Source organism: Girardinichthys multiradiatus, chromosome 1 (assembly GCF_021462225.1).
Source record: "Girardinichthys multiradiatus isolate DD_20200921_A chromosome 1, DD_fGirMul_XY1, whole genome shotgun sequence".
NCBI classification, from domain to species: Eukaryota; Metazoa; Chordata; class Actinopteri; order Cyprinodontiformes; family Goodeidae; genus Girardinichthys; species Girardinichthys multiradiatus.
The window spans coordinates 2423597-2438738 of NC_061794.1; the positions used below are offsets into that span (position 1 = coordinate 2423597).

Below are 15142 nucleotides of genomic sequence, written 5' to 3' on the forward strand. Positions count from 1 at the left end.
CGAGGGATGGCTTAATTCTCGATCACCTGTCCATTCTGATAAAAACAGTCCAAGAATGACATCGATCGCCCCTACGGTTTCCGAGTTATGGCCAGTAGTTTGGGAGCATGCGCCTCCAATGCCTAGACCAGGGGAGACACAGAGTGAGGTGCTGCGTGAGTGAGAAACAGCAGGTGTCAAGTTACACTGATGCTCTTTGCTGATTGGCTGATTCATTCCTCATTGTTCTATTTATAGCTCTGTGTATCTCCTACTGTATATGTCTGGATGTGATTCTGTCGTTCTTTCTGCCTCTCTGTGTCTCACACTCGGACACACTCCCACACACACATCCATGGATTACTATCTTTCTGAGGACTTTGCATCGACTTCCATTGATTTTCATTAATTTCTATGGCTTAAACCTGACCTGACCCCTAACCCTTTGACCAGCTTCATAGGAGGCAACTACATGGTGGCTGTTTTGTGTGGGGAACTTAAACAGCATGTACTGCTGTTCCAACACCCAGACAACAGGGATTAACCCTAAAGGGCAATTTCTTTCATCAACCCTCCATGCTTACTAATGATTATTTAAAGCTTATAATAACATATACAATGGTTTTAGAATAGCAAGCATGTTCTATATAACTAATAGAAATAACCCAGACCTCAAAGGACAACCATGCTTGATTTTCAAAATAAGACAAAACATGCTCTACAAAATAAAAGCCTTTAAACAATAGATGATTGCAGGAGTGGGCTTCACACTACTGTTGGAGCTCCCCCAGTGATGGGAATGGGACTATGCTGGTCCTTTGAAACAGGCTTATTGAAACTTCCAAAATAAAAGCCCACACCTTCCATAGTTACTATGGATTTTGTGAGCGTACAAGTGCATAGAAAAGGATTTTTAAATAGCAAGCGGGTTCTATTTAACTAATGGAACTAACCCAGACCTGAAGGGACAACCATGCTGGACTTTCAAAATAAGACAAAACATGCTCTACAAAATAAAAGCCTTTGCATTTTAAACAATAGATAATTTCAGGACTGGGCTTCACACTAATGTTGGAGCTCACCCAGTGTTGGCCTTTTAAAATAAGGCTTACTGAAAATGTCAAAATAAAAGCCTCAGTCTTCCAGAGTTACTAGTAATATTTTAAGCAGATAATAGCATAGAAAATAGCATAGACAATGAATTTCAATAAAAATAGCAAGCTCCGGTCCCAGAAGCACGCACCAAGAGGCAGGCCCCGTCTAAATTTCTTCCGAAATTTTCTAGTTATTATTTTTCTTCTGTCTCCGTTAATGCGGCCCAAACCGTAGCGCGCACCCCCACAATATACATATCAAAACGTCTGGCTCGGTCCCGGGAGGTGTGCTATTACTTTTATTGGCGTTTTGAGTTACCATGGCGACGTAATTAACGAAAAACCGTGCCCCAAAACCCCATAGAAACTAATGGAGTCAGGTGTCGAGGTAGGAAAACTTTACTGGCCGTCAGTTAACTCTTACATTACTCCTCACCTCTCATCGATTCTTTTTATTTGGCACCCCAGTTTAGAGGTGAATAACAATAGGTGCCTGCCATGCACTGCTCTCCTATGCATTGCTATGGCAGGCCCCAACTAGAAAATTTCGGAAGAAATTTAGACGGGGCCTGCCTCTTGGTGCGTGCTTTTCGGACCGGAGCGTGCTATTTTTTATTAAAATTAATTGTCTATGCTATTTTCTATGCTATTATCAGCTTAAAATATTACTAGTAACTCTGGAAGACTGAGGCTTTTATTTTGAAATTTTCAGTAAGCCTTATTTTAAAAGGCCAACACTGGGTGAGCTCCAACATTATTGTGAAGCCCAGTCCTGAAATGATCTATTGTTTAAAATGTAAAGGCTTTTATTTTGTAGAGCATGTTTTGTTTAATTTTGAAAGTCCAACATGGTTGTACTTTCAGGTCTGTGTTAGTTCCATTAGTTATATAGATCCTGCTTGCTATTTAAAAATCATTATGAATGCTATTATAAGCTTAAAAAATCATTAGTAAGTATGGAAGGTGTGGGCTTTTATTTTGGAAGTTTCAGTAAGCCTGTTTCAAAGGACCAGCATAGTCCCATTCCCATCACTGGGGGAGCTCCAACAGTAGTGTGAAGCCCACTCCTGCAATCATCTATTGTTTAAAATGTAAAGGCTTTTATTTTGCAGAGCATTTTTGTCTTATTTTGAAAGTCCAGTATAGTTGTCCTTTCAGGTCTGGGTTAGTTCCATTAGTAATTTAGAACATGCTTGCTATTCTAAAACCATTGTGTATGTTATTATAAGCTTTAAATAATCATTAGTAAGCATGGAGGGTTGATGAAAGAAATTGCCCTTTAGGGCCAATCACTGTTGTCTGGGTGTTGGAACAGCAGTACATGGTGTTTAAGTATCCCACAGAACATGGCAGTCATGTAGTTGCCTCCTATGAAGATGGTCAAAGGGTTAGGGTCAGGTTTAAGCCATAGAAATGAATGAAAATCAATGAAAGTCAATGCAAAGTCCTCACAAAGATAGTAATCCATGGATGTGTGTGTGGGTGGGTCTATGTGTGTGGGTGTGAGACACAGAGAGGCAGAAGGAAAGACAGAATCACATCCAGACATATACAGTAGGAGATACACAGAGCTATGAATAGAACAATGAGGAATTAATCAGCCAATCAGCAAAGAGCGTCAGTGTAACTTGACACCTGCTGTTTCTCACTCATGCAGCACCTCACTCTGTGTCTGCCCCTGGCCTGGCTTTATAACATGGAGGCGCATGCTCCCAAACTACTGGCCATAACTCGGAAACTGTAGGGGCGATCGATGTCATTCTTGGACCGTTTTTATCAGAATGGACAGGTGATCGAGAATATTAATCCTTTATTTTTGAAAATATAATAATAAAGGCACAACACAAGGTGAAAAGAGAGGGAAAATAGAGAAAAAGACAAAAATGCCTGAACATGCTCCCGAACAAAGTCTAATATCTCGGAAACCATACATGGTATTTGAAATTTTTTTAAACTGTTGGCAACAGCCATTCCTCGTCCCCAATCATGGAGATTTTCATAGCTCTATGTCATTCACAGTATAAAATAGGAGGATGGCAATAAATGGTGTCAGTCATGGATTACTGGTCAAACTCATTGAAAATACATGGGAGAAGGCCTACAGAAATCTACTGACTCTTGGCGATCGAGGGTGTTTTGACAAAAAACTATGAGACTTGGAACAATTTTGAAGTTATTGTCTGAAAGCAGAGGCCCGGCCCTACAAACTGCCGGAAAATTGTGACTTTAGAGCGAAATCTGTGGCCGTGAGTGCCAGTTAAAAATAATTTTTCCTTAAAAAATCCCCTCTTTCTACGCTGTTAGTGTGATTTTCTCGCAAACCTTGTGTCGCTTGGAGTCTAATTTTAGAGAAACCGTAGGAGTTATCAACAAACCGTTTTCACTTCTGAAGAGCCGGCGGATTTTTCTACAAACTGAAAGTCAAACTGTGTTTCTAGGTGAAAGTATGGCGATACAGCAAAGCCTCAAAAACAGTGAATTTTGAGGATTCCTCCGCCCCTGACTCCATTCATTCCTATGTTGGATTTTGGGGGGTGGTTTTTTGTAAATTACGTCGCCATGGTAACTCGAAACGCCAATAAAAGTAATAGCACACCTCTCGGGACCGAGCCGGACGTTTTGATGTATATATTGTGGGGGTGCACGCTGCGGTTCGGGCCGCATTAAAGTGGATAGGTTTTGACCAGGTGAATAGTAATAGGTGCCATGCATTGCATGGGAGGCAGTGCATTGCATTGCTATGGCAGGCCCCAATAAAGAGTCCAGTTTGAAGTCCGTCCGTCAAAGCACACATCTGATAAGAAGGAGGTTTAGATTCAGCACTCCCCTTCTCAATTGTGGCAGTGATGATGCGAACCATCAGAGCCCTGATGCATGGTACACAACAACAACCACAGGTAACAATAATGGCAACAAAAATAGCTATAGAAATCATTAATGACATGACTAAACCTTTCCATTTTCCAAACATATCAGTGAAGCATTGCTCCAATGCATTGTCAATCCCTGAATGTTCTCTGTCCTTCTAAGGCTCGGGTGACAGATCCGTCAGGAGCGGTGTTATTGGGGATAAAAGTACAACACATATCTTCAAACATAGCACAGACACCCCCTTTTTCAGCTAGCAGAGAGCAGTGGTTTAGGAGGTTGCTGTGTTATGGTGGAATAAGTCCACTAAAAAATTCAGACAGTTCTCTCCCACCTTTGCAGGCAACATGGGGTCTGCTGTGCCCACGCTGCCTTGGTCCTCCACAGGGGCGTCAGTATGGGCTGTAAGACGGGTGTCCACCCATCTGTGGATACTGGCCCTGCTGGGGTGGTAGAGGTGCCATACCTGCATTAGGAGGGACCGTTACTCCCTGCTGTTACCCCCAGGCGGGGCCGGTGCGTGCCCAATGTCCAGACTAACCGCAGTTGTAGCACACATCTCCCAGTGCCCTGCTGGCTCCACCCCTTCCTCTGGGTGCTCCACACCATCCACCACGACCAGCTGACCACCAACATGCCATCTGCCTCCACGACAGGGCCACTGTACCTGTAATTATAAAATAAATAGGGTGGAGGAGGGGGTAACCCCCCTCCTTGGCACTGATCAGTCATAGGTGGTAACATAAACATAGGGGTGTGTGCTGCAAGAGGAACAGGTTGAGCTGCAGCTAACATTACATTTTCAGTTATATCACTTTTTCTCTTATTTAATTTCTCTTTGGCCTCTTGCAGCTGTAATTCAAGGAGCTGGTTCTGGAGCTGCTCTTTCTCCTCTTTTCTTTTTCTCTGCCTCAAGAGCTGTATGTAAATGGTGAATTATATGTTTTTCCCACTTTGTGAAGTCTGTTCCCTGCAAATCAGGATTATTTTTCATCTTTTGACACATGTCAACAGGAACTCCTCTTAATAGGGCTTTTTAAACAGCTGTCCCATTCCTGTCCCGTCACCCTTAGGATTAACTCCTGTGTGTCTCATCCACGTGTCCACTGCAGCACTAATGTGCTCTTTAGGATGCTGATTAGGGTCCCAATTGAATTGAGGGACTGCAACGGGGGCGGATACTGATTTCTTATGGCCTTCCCTAGGGCTGTCATTACACGTGTCAGGGGTGTGTCATCAGGGTTCTTACTGCAATCAGCATTCTGTTCTATCTCCGCATCCTGCAATAGGTGGCAACTTATCCACTAATGCCTGTACATCTCCCAATGAAAAAGGGACATATTTTGTCATTCCAACTGATGAGGTCAACAACGGACATTGAAATCTGGATGGACCGCTCTGGCTACGAGTAGTCATGGTGTGTGTTCTTCCAGAATCTTTAAACTGTTTTTCTGTCATCTGTTGAGAAGCTTTCTCATATAAATCATGCACTTTTGATTCCAATAGTGTAACACCTCTTAAAAATCTAAGTGTTTCTTGTGCTTCTGTCTCTCTTAGGCCCTACTTCAGCTCTTTTGCTTCAACTTTACACTTTATTCCACCAAGTCGCCCTTCCTCATCAGCTTTAATCAACCAACTTTCTTTATCCTTCAGATACCTCTTATATTCTCGGTTCAACCATCTACCTAACGGTTCCCTGTCATCTACTCCTCCTTCGACAATCAATCTCTCCTGCCATGTTGAACAACTCCTTATTTAATAAATGATTTCAGGCAGTTTAAAATGATTTTGCCCTTCAAGCAGGCGGTCCATGGGCTGGCCTGGACCCTGTTTACCTTTTTGCAACTACTCCCCAGACCTGAAAAACTCAAAATTGCTGCAGCAAAAGTTCTGATGAAAATTATAAAGCGATATCATGTTTCTCCTATTTTAGCTTCCCTTCATTGGCTCCCTGTTAAGTCAAGTCAAGTTTATTTACAGTGCCTCGCAAAAGTACTCGGCCCCTTTGAACTGGTCAATCTCTTGCCACATTTCAGGCTTCAAACATAAAAATATAAAATTCAAATTTTTGTGAAGAATCAACAAGTGGGACACAATCGTGAAGTGGAATGAAATTTATTAGACGTGTCCAACGTTTTTAACAAATAAAAAACTGAAAAGTGGGGCGTGCAATATTATTCGGCCCCTTTACTTTCAGTGCAGCAAACTCACTCCAGAAGTTCAGTGAGGATCTCTGAAGGATCCAATGTTGTCCCAAATGACTGATGATGATAAATAGAATCCACCTGTGTGTAACCAAGTCTCTGTATAAATGCACCTGCTCTGTGATAGTCTCAGGGTTCTGTTCAAAGCGCAGAGAGCATCATGAAGACCAAGGAACAGACCAGGCAGGTCCGAGATACTGTAATGGAGAAGTTTAAAGCCGGATTTGGATACAAAAAGATTTCCCAAGCTTTAAACATCCCAAGGAGCACTGTGCAAGCAATCATATTGAAATGGAAGGAGTATCAGACCACTGCAAATCTACCAAGACCTGGCCGTCCCTCTAAACTTTCATCTCGAACAAGGAGAAGACTGATCAGAGATGCAGCCAAGAGGCCCATGATCATTCTGGAGGAACTGCAGAGATCTACAGCTGAGGTGGGAGAGTCTGTCCATAGGACAACAATCAGTTGTACACTGCACAAATGTGGCCTTTATGGAAGAGTGGCAAGAAGAAAGCCATTTCTCAAAGATATCCATAAAAAGTCTCGTTTAAAGTTTGCCACAAGCCACCTGGGAGACACACCAAATTGTGGAAGAAGGTGCTCTGGTCAGATGAAACCAAAATCGAACTGCTTGGCCACAATGCAAAACGAAATGTTTTCGGCATAAAAGCATCACCCTGAACACACCATCCCCACTGTCAAACATGGTGGTGGCAGCATCATGGTTTGGGCCTTCTTTTTGTCAAGAGGGACAAGGAAGATGGTCAAAATTGATGGGAAGATGGATGGGGCCAAATACAGGACCATTCTGGAAGAAAACCTGTTGGAGTCTGCAAGAGACCTGAGCCTGGGACGGAAATGTATCTTCCAACAAGACAATGATCCAAAACATAAAGCCAAATCTACAATGGAATGGTTCACAAATAAACGTATCCAGGTGTTGGAATGGCCAAGTCAAAGTCCAGACCTGAATCTAATCTGTGAAAAGAGCTGAAGACTGCTGTTCACGAACGCTCTCCATCCAACCTTACTGACCTCGAGCTGTTTTGCATGGAAGAAAGGGAAAGAATTTCAGTCTCTCGATGAGCAAAACTGATAGACATACCCCAAGCGACTTGCAGCTGTAATTGCAGCAAAGGGTGGCGCTACAAAGTATTAACGCAAGGGGTCCGAATACTTTTGCATGCCCCACTTTTCAGTTTTTTATTTGTTAAAAAAGTTTGACACATCTAATAAATTTCATTCCACTTCACGATTGTGTCCCACTTGTTGATTCTTCAAAAAAATTGGAATTTTATATTTTTATGTTTGAAGCCTGAAATGTGGCAAGAGGTTGACCAGTTCAAGGGGGCCGAGTACTTTTGCAAGACACTGTATATAGCGCTTTTCAGCAACAAGGCACTCAAAGCCCTGTACATGAGGTAAAACATTACAATGATACAGAAAATCAAACACAGAAAAACAAATCAAATGACATAATAGAATTTAAAATTCTCCTTCTCACATATAAAGCCCTTAACGATCAAGCTCCATCAGAGATCTGATTGTTCCATATATTCATAACAGAGTACTTCATCCTCAGACTGCAGGTTTACTGGTGGTTCCTAGTGTGTAAGTGAGAATGCATTCATGTAATGTTAGTATTTGAGCTAACATTAGCATTTAGGCTTATTTTCACTTTTAAGGCTAAACTGACAAATTGAATGGAATGAGTCAATGTTATCCAACACGCTAGTGATAGCCCACATGCTAATGTTAGCATCTTAGCTAGCATTTGCTTTTTAGCTAATTTCAGCTTATTATACTGTTATAATACTCTGTTTCAACAACTAGTTTTGAGGTAACATTAGCTTTAGCTGTTCTCGTAGTCTTCCTACCTGAACAGTTCAGATGACCATTTCTCTTTGCTAATGTTTCTGCTATTTATGCTAATTTATCAGATTTCAGCCGATTTGCTTCTGTCAGCTCAATGTTCTTTTTGCCAACTCTTCTGTTGTATGTACACTCCCTCAGTTTTTATCTGTAGACTGTCACCATTGTGCTGTTTATCTGATAGTATGTAATAGCAGTTGTCCAATACTTAATCTAAGTGGAGCTGCAGCATTCTAATCAACCCAGTTACAGAGTGTTACATGATCAGACCCAATATACTGAACTTTATGTCAAACTGTAGGTCATTTGTCCTTATAATATACGTCAGTGATGAGTCTAATCCATATCTTAAGAAAAGTGAAAACATTAGCATTAATGCTTTATCAATATGGTGTGTGAGTGTGTGAAAGCTCATCTGTAAGTAATAATAAAAAAGGTTATTTCTAATAAATCCAAGTATTCTTTGAAGATAGGCCTTAGGCTCGCCCACGAGTTTAAAGACCTTCAGCTGACGTGCGGCTGAGTACGACCACGGTTGAAAGTCGCATGGATTGAGGCCGCCATGTTGGAACACTGCATTTTTGTTCAAACAGTGAGGTCACTGGGAGCCAGCTATGACTCCTCCTCTTCCTGGGATGGGTTAGACGTACATTAGTGTAACACTGAGAGTTGTAGAAAGGTTCATACTGGCCTACGATTATGTACAGTTCAGAGTCCATGTTTATCCATGTTTTAATCCATGGCTTGGGTCCCAACTGCCAAATACCAGAAATTGTCATCTTTCTTAGTTATTAGGCTTATGCTTGCATTGAAAAATACAATCAACAATTTTTTGTTTGTTTGTTTGTTTTGTCTACTGCACAGTTCTAATAATCAGAACTTTCCAGCTGCAAAATGATCAAAGCTGTAGTAGTGATAAACAAGTTCTCAGTGATGAAGTTACAGCTAACAAAATGTTAGGTTGGATTTATATCACAGCATGTCAGAGTTGAATAGATTTAAATTACACCAGAAAATGTCAAAAGACAAATAATTCTAAAAGTATTATTTATTTTTTCACAGGAGGATTTTTGTACTGCTTTGATTAATGATTTTTATAAGAAACATGTGAAAACTGTTGAAAGTAAAGAGGGCATGAGGAGTGAATGTTACTGCTTTTGTGTTGTCTTCATTGATTATACAATTGTTTATTCTAAGATGTATTAAGAAATGTTCAGATATCTTTAAGAACATTGAGATCTGCATAATAGGACCATTTTAATAACTCTTTTTTCAGACATACAGGTCCTTCTCAAAATATTAGCATATTGTGATAAAGTTCATTATTTTCCATGATGTCGATGAAAATTTAACATTCATATATTTTAGATTCAATGCACACTAACTGAAATATTTCAGGACTTTTATTGTCTTAATACGGATGATTTTGGCATACAGCTCATGAAAACCCAAAATTCCTATCTCACAAAATTAGCATATCATTAAAAGGGTCTCTAAACGAGCTATGAACCTAATCATCTGAATCAACGAGTTAACTCTAAACACCTGCAAAAGATTCCTGAGGCATTTAAAACTCCCAGCCTGGTTCATCACTCAAAACCCCAATCATGGGTAAGACTGCCGACCTGACTGCTGTCCAGAAGGCCACTATTGACACCCTCAAGCAAGAGGATAAAACACAGAAAAAAATTTCTGAACGAATAGGCTGTTCCCAGAGTGCTGTATCAAGGCACCTCAGTGGGAAGTCTGTGGGAAGGAAAAAGTGTGGCAGAAAACGCTGCACAACGAGAAGAGGTGACCGGACCCTGAGGAAGATTGTGGAGAAGGGCCGATTCCAGACCTTGGGGGACCTGCGGAAGCAGTGGACTGAGTCTGGAGTAGAAACATTCAGAGCCACCGTGCACAGGCGTGTGCAGGAAATGGGCTACAGGTGCTGCATTCCCCGGACCTGGGCTACAGAGAAGCAGCACTGGACTGTTGCTCAGTGGTCCAAAGTACTTTTTTCGGATGAAAGCAAATTCTGCATGTCATTCGGAAATCAAGGTGCCAGAGTCTGGAGGAAGACTGGGGAGAAGGAAATGCCAGAAGTCCAGTGTCAAGTACCCAAAGTCAGTGATGATCTGGGGGGCCGTGTCAGCTGCTGGTGTTGGTCCACTGTGTTTTATCAAGGGCAGGGTCAATGCAGCTAGCTATCAGGAGATTTTGGAGCACTTCATGAAAAGCTTTATGGAGATGAAGATTTCATTTTTCAGCACAACCTGGCACCTGCTCACAGTGCCAAAACCACTGGTAAATGGTTTACTGACCATGGTATCACTGTGCTCAATTGGCCTGCCAACTCTCCTGACCTGAACCCCATAGAGAATCTGTGGGATATTGTGAAGAAAACGTTGAGAGACTCGAGACCCAATACTCTGGATGAGCTAAAGGCCGCTATCGAAGCATCCTGGGCCTCCATAAGACCTCAGCAGTGCCACAGGCTGATTGCCTCCATGCCACGCCGCATTGAAGCAGTCATTTCTGCCAAAGGATTCCCGACCAAGTATTGAGTGCATAACTGTACATGATTATTTGAAGGTTGACGTTTTTTGTATTAAAAACACTTTTCTTTTATTGGTCGGATGAAATATGCTAATTTTGTGAGATAGGAATTTTGGGTTTTCATGAGCTGTATGCCAAAATCATCCGTATTAAGACAATAAAAGACCTGAAATATTTCAGTTAGTGTGCAATGAATCTAAAATATATGAATGTTAAATTTTCATCATGACATTATGGAAAATAATGAACTTTATCACAATATGCTAATATTATGAGAAGGACCTGTAGTTGATTAGATAGATTTTCATTTTGACCACAGTGTAACTGAGTTTGACACCACTGCCCTAGGGAGGAGAAAAAGGATGAAACCTGAGTAAACTGTACTTGTTGTTTCTGTTTTAAGGGTTACACAGCCATCCATACCATACAGAGGTGGTCTGAACTGAACTGGGCAAGCCACTGGGTCATTTTTGCTTGCTGGATTTCCCTTCGTTTGATTCAGTAATATTATTGTAGCAGATAAAAAACTGTACAACATTAAACTATTTTATGCAGAATGTTTTTTTAAACTTGATTATTGTTGTGGGATATTTACTAAACTATTGACGTGATAAATGAAGCATCTGTTGGAGAACATAACATCTGTCAGACTGAAACAGTAAAAGTGAGATTCTGTAATGAACATAAAATGTGTAGTTTAGATCTAATAGTGTCTGCATTGTTATGAGACAAATAAGTTAAAGTTGTCTAATTACCGTAAATACGAAGTAATATCCTAAACATGTAAACCCTTCATCACATCTCAGTTTATATTTCTGAGTTTAAGCTGGTCCTGGTTTCTAACTATACAGATATTTCTTGTTCTGTCCTGAGTACTGACGTTTTTTTTCTGCAATCTTTAGTCCATGAATGTTTCTGTAAACATATAAGCCTTTGTGGTTATTTGAAAAATAAAAGTGTCCTGTGAAAATGTTAATATTTACAGTTTTTGCTGTTTGGTTGTACATATGGACGGTTTTTCTAAGCCTGCAGTGTTGAGAAGAAGAGTCTAAATAATCAGCATAAAAATACTCAGATGCCTCGTGAAAGTGTGCAAAATAATTTGAGTGTAAATCAGAATAATTGAAAATATTTAACATAATCCACATATAAATATCTAACAATCTGAGCCTGTCTAAAACTAATTTATAAACATGCTTAAATATAAATTTTTTATGCCCAGATTCTTTTTTTTTTACCTCACAAATATGACAGTTCTCATAGTCAAACACCTTCCTCTGCTTACAAATCATTCAATTGGCTGAACAAATCGGTTGGAGCACACTGATCACCTGGCATTTACACACATCAGCTGGCATTCACAAACACTATTGAGACTGTTTTCATGTTGCCAAGCTCCTCTGGGATTCATAAATTCCTGCTAGCTTCAAGTGCAGCTGAAAAGCTGGGTGATCTGAGTTGTCATTACAGGTCCAAAAACGTAATGAATACAGGTCCTTCTCAAAATATTAGCATATTGTGATGAAGTTCAATATTTTCCATAATGTCATGATGAAAATTTAACATTCATATATTTTAGATTCATTGCACACTAACTGAAATATTTCAGGTCTTTTATTGTCTTAATACGGATGATTTTGGCATACAGCTCATGAAAACCCAAAATTCCTATCTCACAAAATTAGCATATTTCATCCGACCAATAAAAGAAAAGTGTTTTTAATACAAAAAATGTCAACCTTCAAATAATCATGTACAGTTATGCACTCAATACGTAGTCGGGAATCCTTTTGCAGAAATGACTGCTTCAATGCGGCGTGGCATGGAGGCAATCAGCCTATGGCACTGCTGAGGTCTTATGGAGGCCCAGGATGCTTCGATAGCGGCCTTTAGCTCATCCAGAGTGTTGGGTCTTGAGTCTCTCAATGTTCTCTTCACAATATCCCACAGATTCTCTATGGGGTTCAGGTCAGGAGAGTTGGCAGGCCAATTGAGCACAGTGATACCATGGTCAGTAAACCATTTACCAATGGTTTTGGCACTGTGAGCAGGTGCCAGGTCGTGCTGAAAAATGAAATCTTCATCTCCATGAAGCTTTTCAGCAGATGGAAGCATGAAGTGCTCCAAAATCTCCTGATAGCTAGCTGCATTGACCCTGCCCTTGATAAAACACAGTGGACCAACACCAGCAGCTGACACGGCACCCCAGACCATCACTGACTGTGGGTACTTGACACTGGACTTCTGGCATTTTGGCATTTCCTTCTCCCCAGTCTTCCTCCAGACTCTGGCACCTTGATTTCCAAATGACATGCAGAATTTGCTTTCATCCGAAAAAAGTACTTTGGACCACTGTAGCCCAGGTCTGGGGAATGCGGCACCTGTAGCCCATTTCCTGCACACGCCTGTGCACGGTGGCTCTGGATGTTTCTACTCCAGACTCAGTCCACTGCTTCCGCAGGTCCCCTCCCCCAAGGTCTGGAATCGGCCCTTCTCCACAATCTTCCTCAGGGTCCGGTCACCTCTTCTCATTGTGCAGCGTTTTCTGCCACACTTTTTCCTTCCCACAGACTTCCAACTGATGTGCCTTGATACAGCACTCTAGGAACAGCCTATTTGTTCAGAAATTTCTTTTTGTGTCTTACCCTCTTGCTTGAGGGTGTCAATAGTGGCCTTCTGGACAGCAGTCAGGTCGGCAGTCTTACCCATGATTGGTGTTTTGAGTGATGAACCAGGCTGGGAGTTTTAAAGGCCTCAGGAATCTTTTGCAGGTGTTTAGAGTTAACTCGTTGATTCAGATGATTAGGTTCATAGCTCATTTAGAGACCCTTTTAATGATATGCTAATTTTGTGAGATAGGAAGTTTGGGTTTTCATGAGCTGTATGCCACAATCATCCGTATTAAGACAATAAAATACCTGAAATATTTCAGTTAGTGTGCAATGAATCTAAAATATATGAATGTTAAATTTTCATCATGACATTATGGAAAATAATGAACTTTATCACCATATGCTAATATTTTGAGAAGGACCTGTATATTCCTACTATATTTCCTCTCTGTTATTGAACCGAGTGGGTAGGCTGATTCCCAAGAATAACCCATCACCTTTGATATAACACCGGACCCTATACTGATTTTATTGGCTTTTAAAAATGACAATGAAATATAAATGCAGGTTTTCAAGTGTGCTGTTAAGGTAAGTGCATTCTTTCCACAAGCTACCACTAGGTGACGAGCTTGTGGTTTTTGGTTTTTTTTTTGTGGTTGGTTCAGATGGTGGTGGTAGCTGGCAGAGGCAAAGATCAAGAGATCTCAAGACGTCGGGTAACAAACAGATCCACATGCACTTATCAATAACTGAAAGCCATCAACAATATTAAAGAGCAAAGTGATGTAAAAGGTTGAGAAGAATGACTAGCCTTTTTTCTCCGTCATCCTGTAGAATATTTAAATCTCATGAAGAAGTTGAAAAACCGGCCGCAGATTCAGAAAAGTCTAATGTTTGTCAGGGACTGTAGCTGTAATTTCCCACAATGAGAAGCAATGGTGTGAAACTTTGTTTCCCCTATCTGGATTGAGTAAATATGTTCACACCAACTACTGGGGTTGGACAATGAAACTGAAACACCTGTCATGTTAGTGTGTGAGGTTTCATGGCTAAATTGGACCAGCCTGGTAGCCAGTCTTCATTGATTGCACATTGCACCAGTAAGAGCAGAGTGTGAAGGTTCAATTAGCAGGGTAAGAACGTTGGTTACGTACTGTAACCCCAGATTCTATGAGTATGGGCGTAGCCCTTTAAGGCTATCGCTAGTGGGTTTATCCCTTCACGCGCAGCGCAGCACTGAAAACTTTAGTCCACGCCCACCTGCTGTGTGGGCCCCACCAAGTCCGTATAAATTACGGTGAGGCCGGACAAACGGCTCCCAAATACAGGTCCTTCTCAAAAAATTAGCATATTGTGATAAAGTTCATTATTTTCTATAATGTCATGATGAAAATTTAACATTCATATATTTTAGATTCATTGCACACTAACTGAAATATTTCAGGTCTTTTATTGTCTTAATACGGATGATTTTGGCATACAGCTCATGAAAACCCAAAATTCCTATCTCACAAAATTAGCATATTTCATCCGACCAATAAAAGAAAAGTGTTTTTAATACAAAAAACGTCAACCTTCAAATAATCATGTACAGTTATGCACTCAATACTTGGTCGGGAATCCTTTTGCAGAAATGACTGCTTCAATGCGGCGTGGCATGGAGGCAATCAGCCTGTGGCACTGCTGAGGTCTTATGGAGGCCCAGGATGTTTCGATAGCGGCCTTTAGCTCATCCAGAGTGTTGGGTCTTGAGTCTCTCAACGTTCTCTTCACAATATCCCACAGATTCTCTATGGGGTTCAGGTCAGGAGAGTTGGCAGGCCAATTGAGCACAGTGATACCATGGTCAGTAAACCATTTACCAGTGGTTTTGGCACTGTGAGCAGGTGCCAGGTCGTGCTGAAAAATGAAATCTTCATCTCCATAAAGCTTTTCAGCAGATGGAAGCATGAAGTGCTCCAAAATCTCC

The 15142-nt window shown here is 41.0% G+C and overlaps 1 protein-coding gene across 12 annotated transcripts in view; it reads left to right on the top strand.

The window, feature by feature from the left end:
• The window catches only part of LOC124870306 (protein-serine O-palmitoleoyltransferase porcupine-like), a 65402-nt gene extending 53865 nt beyond the window's left edge, over positions 1-11537 (top strand). For 4 of the 12 annotated variants that reach the window (XR_007038743.1, XM_047368994.1, XM_047368984.1 and 1 more), the window contains one exon: positions 10965-11537. Coding sequence is in view for 10 of the 12 variants with exons in the window: in XM_047368984.1 (XP_047224940.1) it covers positions 10965-11066 (102 nt within the window). In the remaining 2 variants the exon portion in view is untranslated. Of the gene's footprint in view, positions 1-5230; positions 5883-10964 lie in introns of those variants that run through there. The other 8 variants (XM_047368911.1, XM_047368921.1, XM_047368929.1 and 5 more) reach the window with 4 other exon arrangements.
• The last annotated feature ends 3605 nt before the right edge of the window (positions 11538-15142 follow it).